Here is a 7,663-nt window from a genome sequence, read left to right as displayed (position 1 = left end):
CAGTCAGAACCTGAGGCTCTGTGATTACAAAGCACAGAGCAGGACAAATTTTAGCCATTAAAAATAAGTAGAGTGACATGCTACGTTTGAAACCTTTAGTCCACCTTAGATGAGAATTTTAGTCCAGACACCACAGAGGCATACACACAGCACAATGCAGACAGTTAATGTGAAAGCTAAACACCCGTCAGAAAGACAAGGATATCTGATGAAATGGTTAGAAAATGTGATTTTATTCACACTATATTTGCCACAAAACAAAGACTTCTGTTTTTTTGAGTTATGTCAAATTTTACAATCTGCTTGCTGTTCCATGAACTTCCCCTGACAAATGCTAAAGTCTGACTCATTTTATTTTCCTGGTAATAGCCAAAGGCTGCCCAACTACATGATGTGATTATGTTCTTCGCATTTCAATTTAAAAGACCATGGCTCAGTGTTTACAAAAATAAGCTAATTAGGGTCTAGGGCTATATGTCACAGTACAGTGCATGCTTAGAATGACCAAGGCTCTGGAGCCAATCACTAGGAACAACACCAAAAAGCCAAACCCCCAAACAGCAGCAACAAAAAAGTCAACGAAAGAAAAATGTTATTAGGATTAAAATGGAAATACATTCACCACATGACCTTTAAAAATCAATAAGAGATGTGAACACTATTTCATTTAATCAACTTCAAAGCATTATAATTCCAATATACAAATAAAACAGTTCATAGTCTGGAATGATACAGGGGTTGTCACTAACAACATAAAATATAAATAAAAAAAAAAAGGAATGGAAGAACACACTAAAAAAAGCTTGTTTTTAGCTTAATTGTTGGTGCAGAATGTGTGGCAGGGGCTGGCTGCCTGGCAGCTGCCTTGGCTTTGCTCGCCTGGCTTGCTCGGACAGCAGTTTCTAGGCGCACTTTCAGCTCAGGAGCAGCCCCCATTACGGTCTTGAAAGCATGTGGGTACAGAGGTCCAATGTGCATTAAGTTCTGGAGTGCAAACTCATGAAGATCTTTGGAGATAGAACTTGCTGAGGCAAAAGAATTCTCATCCAGTAGGTAAGAGATCAAAGTGGGCACCAAAAGAGCAAGTAACTGGACTCCTGTAACAAGACAACAGCAAAGATTGGCCTGATTGGAGAAAAGGAAGCTTGGCATTGTTAACAGAAACAGTATATTATATAATATATAACAGGTATTGTAGGTTAGTTGTGCAATTACAGTTTAATAGCTAGTCAGGCCCCATCCATGTCCCTGAGCTAACTGACTTTCTTTCAAAAAATAAAGGCATAGGCCGGACGGGAAGGTGGTGGCGCACGCCTTTAATCCCAGCACTCTGGAGGCAGAGGCAGGCGGATCTCTGTGAGTTTGAGGCCAGCCTGGTCTACAAGAGCTAGTTTCAGGACAGGAACCAAAAGCTACAGAGAAACCCTGTCTCGAAAAATCCAAAAATAAAATAAAATAAAATAAAGGCATAAAACACGGGTACTACTAAAGTGCTATAATTTCCATTCTCAAATCAGATCAATTTGCAGTATTAATAATGAACATAGTTTTATTTGGATTACAGATGTTTTACAACACAGCAAGATGTTTAAGATAGAATATGCAATCAGATTTTTTTACTTAAAATTTAAAACTAGATGATTTCAAAAGTAAAGGTGGGGTGGGGGCATAGCTCATGATAAGATTGCTTGCTTATGGGGACCTTGGGGGAGGGAAGGAGAGGCAGAGAAGGGAGCAGAGAAAAATGTAGAGCTCAATAAAAATAAAAACAAAAGTGCTTGCTTAGCATGAGGGTTTGATCTCAATTCACAGATGTAAAAATGATAAAAATCACTTTAAATAAATAGGATTACATACACTAGGAGAGTACTAACAATGAATTAATGAATGAGTGATATAAATTTAATAGCATCTTTTAGATTTTTAAAATTTTTATATAGTCACATGATTCTAAGAGAGTAAACCTTTAGGTTTTAAATTATCATTTAACTTTTCTCACCTCTTTGGAAATGTGCTCTCTTTTAATGAAAATTGTAAAGATAGTAGAGAATGTTGAAAAGCTACTGTGTGACTGAAGATACAGCTCAGTGGTAGAGCATATACGCAGTATGCATGAAGCCAAGGGCTCAGACTTCAGCAGCCTTTAGTTAGTCCCAGCACTCAGAGAAGCTCTGAGTTCAAGGCCAGCCTGGTCTACAAAGTGAATTCCAGGACAACCAGAGCTACATAAAAAAAAAAAAAAAACCCTGTCTCAAAAATCAAAAAAGAAAAAAGAGAAAAAAAGAGAAAGAAAAAGAAAAAAATTGAAATCGAAAGGATTTTTTTGAAGAAACTGTTAATGCATCAGTTACTTGGGTAGAAAGTATGATGTAACTTTATTATATTTATTTTACTAACTACAAACTTTACCAATAGGACTTAACCTTATTCACTTTTGATTCCTCAACAGATGTCCAAGTTTAGAATTAAACTTAACATGAAGACAGAGATGAGACACCCCCACCTCCTGCCCCATGCTCAGCATGGAGCCCAGGTGAGCCCTTGGCCACTGAACCACTCCCTGACTCATGGAAGAGAGTCTTAGAAATTGGGAGTACCTTAATGTTCAATCACAAGGTATTTGTTGAAAATTTTAGCTTTTTCACAACAATTAAAAATCATATTTTAGTATGCCTCTATTAAGTATACAAAAGCTTATACTTTATATATAAAGTATGCATTTCTGGTTAAATAAATGCATGTTGCATTAATCATGAAGCAAAAAAAATTAAGTATCAAATCCTGAGGTATCTTATGATGGTTGGTACTTACACTTTCCTGGTTATAACATAAGGCTTATGTAATTCATATTTTATTTCTAAAATTCTATTAAATATCTCTACTGTTCCTAGTCCTTAAAAACACACTCCTAGAAAACATAAAACAAAATCAGTGAGTTAAAGTGCCCTCAGCAATTCATTGTGGCTTCTCACTCATAAAAACTAAATATAAATAACCAATACATTATGTTATTGCGCATGAGTAACATGAGCAGATAGATATTATGCATTCAGACCGTAATTACTTCTTGGGAAATGCACTGCTGCAAAACCTGTGTTTAACACTAGGATTCATAAACAATACAGAAATAAGAAAGCACTTACTATTCTGTTCTTCTCCAAGAGCAACCAATGTTTCAAGAACTTTAATTCCTTCTTGAACAGCCAGAAGTTCTGTACTACTGGCTGGTCTGTTTCTTTCGACAGCCTTTAGCTTTTCAACCACTAGCGGAGCTAGTGAATGGATGTAGGGAGTTGAAAGGGCGCGGTTGGAGTGCTGGAAGACTGACAGGAGGAGCTGGTAGCATTTGGCTTGAACCTACATAAGAGAGTGATTTTCTCAATTAGTGCATGCGGCAGATCTTATCTGGTTAACAATCACACTGTACCTTAACATGAACAGGAGAAAACGGACCTTAATACTAACTAAACAAAACAGGAGATGAAAGAAACTCCTTATTCATGAGTTACCAAATCACCATGCTTACATAACAAATATTTCTACTGTATGGGAAAGCCAGAAAACGTGGAGTCTGATTTCTTTTCAATTCTTCCTTTAAAATATAATTGTCTCTGATTAATTTTAGTGGTCAGGGAAGTTAATGAAGGACTGACCTAAATAAAATAAAGCTACAAAAATACACTATTTACATAATCAACCCCCTTTGATTATTTGAAAACAACTATTTACATTAACATAATAACTGTTTTTTTAGGGAAGTTCCAAACTTGTAGAGATAGGCTTGCCTCTGCCCCCTGAGTGTTAGGATGAAAAGCAGGTATCACCATGTACTACAGTACTAAGGTTTTTTAAGAAGGGAAAAAGTGAAAGGGGTGTTCATTAATGTGTGGGACAAAGAGTGAAAGACACTTATTTCAGTGCTTTGTTGGAAAATGAACTACGAAATTTCTCTGGACACAGAAAAGCGTGGAGGACATTTTGAGTCTCTTAGCCATAAATCTGAAGACTTTAAGGAAGCTCAGGGAGGAGGCCAGGAGTAGTTTACTGATCTTCTTTTCCTGGTGTGTGGCATGCTTGAGAAGCATTAACTTGGATTTTGACAAAATAAACTAATAAAAATGATCATTAAAAGATGCAATAATATAAATTTATTCTTTAACATTCTTGGTATCACTGAAATAAAGACTGAAAAACAAAACCCATGTAAAGTCCCTACCATTATGGCCAGGGTTAATAATATTTCAGACAACGGAGAATTTTGGCAAATGGAAGTATCTACAAATGTCACTTAGTGCTTAAATACACAGTTCCTTAACAATGTTTCAATTTAAAAGCCATACTACAGACTGATCAGATGGTTCCGCAGGTAAAAATGCTTGTGACACACAAAGCACACACACAAACATCAAGCATTTACACACAGTAATAAACAAGATTAAAAAGACAAAGCTATACTGCAAACATGTAAGTTTTCACTGCACGTGTCACATCGTAGTGAGCTCATGTGAGCATTCCTGACAAAGCAGACTGTTGAAGGGTAACTCACCCACGGGTCACATGAATTCAGAGCACTTTTAAACCTGCTCATGCAGCCGTTCTGTAGGGACTGCACTCCTATTATTTCGCTGCTGGCAGACCACAGGAAGAGCGCAATGGCTGTAAGTGTGCTCACTTCATCAGGTGCAGGCATAGAATCATCTATGGGACAAAAGGAAGGCAATGCAGGAAGACTTGGGAATTAAAGCCGTGAACAACACTTTCTCATTGTTGACCACAGAGTGTGCGTCAACCTAGAAAATACAGATCCCCAAACTCTCACTGTGGAACTAAGGCAGGAAAATATGTTTCAGGCACACTTTTACTTCCTATGTTAAAGTTTCACAGGAAGCAGACAATTAAGGTGATTTCAAAGAATCTCTCTGCAGACTACTTGGTTATGATAGAAGAATGCAGCCCCAGAATATGGAATTATGGCAGGCATCACCTTGAAGCAGTTACGAAAGTTGAGACTTGGCATGGTACATCTGCAATCCCAGCACGTGGGTGGCTGGGGCAGGATTAGTAGCACAAATTTGAGGGTAGCCTGAGTTACAGAGTGACATTAAACATAGCTTTGTCTCAAAAAATAAAAACCAAGAGATTCTTATATTTATTTTTGTTTTTTGAGACAAAGTTTCTCTACATAGACTTGGCTGGCTGTCCTGGAACTCTCTATATGGACCAGGCTGGCCTTGAATTCACAGAGATGCACCAGCCTCTGCCTCCTGAGTACTGGGATTAAAGGCATGCACCAACTCGTCTAGTCAAGAGATTCTTGATGTAGGAAAAGCAATACTAAACACTGTCTTTCAAGATTGTCTGAGAAATATGTACACTACTTACGTGGTATTTCTGCCCAAAAGGTATGAACTGAACACATGCTAAACTGAGGGGAAAATTAGACAATTACAAATTAAGGAATGTTCTGTAGAATAGATGTCCTGTAGTCTTTAAAAACACACACACAAGTGGTGGTGCATACCTTTAATCCCAGCACTTGGACTAAATGGTGGGGGAACGAAGGTGGGGGTAGAGACAGAAGGATCCCTAAATTTGAGACCAGCCTGGTTTACAGGGCAAGTTCTAAGACAGCCAGAACTACACAGAGAAACCCTATCTTGAAAAACAACAAAACAAACAAGCAAAAAATAATGAAGATCATAGACGATAAAGGCTATGGTAATGCCCCAGATTAAAAGAGGACAGAGCAAAATGACAATAATACAAAGAAAATATTATTGTTAGGACAACTTCTGAAATCTGCTAATGAACAATAACACTGCATTAATATTAAATTCTTTTGTGGGTATTTAAAGAATGGCTTCGTTATTAGGATATCTATGAAGTATTTAGGAGTAAAGTATCACAAAGATGTCAATATAATCTTAAATGATTCAGCAGTTACTAAGAAGAGAAACAACAATGGGTGTGACTTTCCCAGAGGTCACAGAGCATGTGGGGTGATATGTGGACGAGGGCCTACTGCAGTCCACACATCTGCTCTGGACTATTTTATTAAAGCTAACATGTCTTTCAAAATCAAAGATTCTAAAAATGAAAAAAGGTATTGCAGCATTCTTAAAGAGATTCATTGCTCCCTTGAGAATTTCCTTGTGTGGGTATAAATATATACACACACATTTAAAGTAGAAGAGCTCAATTTTTTAAATAAGAAACATGATTTCCAAGTTGGAATTCCCTATGATACGACTTCTCTTGTGTTAAGCAGGATCCTGCTTGCCTTGCTATACAAACACTGCACAAATATCCCCATAGCCTTTCCCTGTCACTTCATTCCTGACACAGGCCTGGAATTTGATATGTAGCTCAGTGGGACCTGAGTGCCCCAGTGATCTTATCTTCATCTTCCATGGGTTGGGGTTACAGACACGAGCCTCAATGCCTGGTTGTGGAAATGTTTAAAAAAATAGTGTAGCAAATCTTTCCTTATTATTCTGTTTTTAAGAGTTTTCATATTTTCTTAAAAAATAAAATGTAAGAGGAAAAAGTTAAACAAAGAAGAAAAGTGGTAAAAACTATAAATAAGTACTTCATCTGAATTAAAACAAACATAAAAGTGTTTGCTTTATTTTTGAAATTATGCCCCACCTCCAAAGCCACATTGGACAGAAATGTGGTAATATTTGATCAAGTTAAGTTTTAAAACATGCATTTCCAGTTCTATGTATGTGTCATGAAAATATACTACAAATCTTTAAGGGTGTTGATAACAACCATGTTTGTAATTGGAGAAAATCAGAAATCATAAAAACTATCCATTGACAGGAGAATAACTGGCAAATACATGTGATGAAAGTTATGTCAGTTAAAGGAGTGAAAAGGCCTTTAATCCCAGCACACGGGAGGCAGAAGCAGGCGGATCTCTGTGAGCTCAAAGCCAGCCTGGTCTGTAAGAACCAGTTCCAGGTCAGCTAGGACTGTTACACAGAGAAACGCTGTCTTGAAAAAAACAAACAAACAAAAAGTGAATAAGAAGTTTATATATATATAAATTCTAAAATAGTTATTCAAGAAATAAAATGAGATTTTTACTTATATAAATTAAAATATAAACAAATTCCATACATTGTTCATAAATACTATCTCACTCAATAAAATACATGTATATGCACAGATTTATATACATTATTAACTGATATGTATTAATGTAAGAAATTATTTATTTCTATACACAGACATTATAGGATAAAATATTTAAGTATTAAGATTGTAGTTATATTTAGGGATATATTGGAATAGTCATAAGTATATTGCCTTCTATTTTACTACTTTTTCTTTGGAGACAGGGTCTTACTCTATGGCCCTGGTTGGCCTTGAATGCACAGAGACACCCCCCCCCCCCCCCCCCGCCTCTGATATGGTAGAAGGCACGCACTACCATGTCTGGCTCCTACTTTGTTATTTTTATTGAAAAATATAGCCAGACATAGTGGTATATTGCCGTAATCAAAAATATAACCAGGGGCTGGGGTGATGGTGATGGCTCAGTAGGTAAGAGCACTGACTGCTCTTCCCAGCATCCACGTGGCAGCTCACAACTGTCTGTAACTCCAGTTCCAGGGGATCTGACGCTCTCATATAGACCAACTTGCAGGCAAAACAC

General features: G+C 37.1%; 1 protein-coding gene across 3 annotated transcripts in view; it reads right to left on the bottom strand.

Moving 5' to 3' along the window:
• Window positions 1-204: 204 nt before the first annotated feature.
• Heatr5b (HEAT repeat containing 5B) overlaps window positions 205-7,663 on the bottom strand; it is a 77,137-nt gene continuing 69,678 nt past the window's right edge. For all 3 annotated transcript variants that reach the window (XM_050163509.1, XM_050163510.1, XM_050163511.1), the window contains 3 exons: window positions 4,547-4,698; window positions 3,144-3,357; window positions 205-1,097 (listed from right to left, as the gene is read on the bottom strand). In XM_050163509.1, coding sequence (XP_050019466.1) covers window positions 793-1,097; window positions 3,144-3,357; window positions 4,547-4,698 — 671 coding nt within the window. In that variant the 3' untranslated portion in view covers window positions 205-792. The remainder of the gene's footprint in view (window positions 1,098-3,143; window positions 3,358-4,546; window positions 4,699-7,663) is intronic.

Source organism: Alexandromys fortis, unplaced genomic scaffold, assembly GCF_014885135.2.
Source record: "Alexandromys fortis isolate MF-2015 unplaced genomic scaffold, M_Fortis_MF-2015_v1.1 scaffold_136, whole genome shotgun sequence".
NCBI lineage: Eukaryota > Metazoa > Chordata > Mammalia > Rodentia > Cricetidae > Alexandromys > Alexandromys fortis.
Note: the sequence above shows the minus strand (reverse complement) of the source record. Positions and strands in the feature narration are given on the sequence as shown.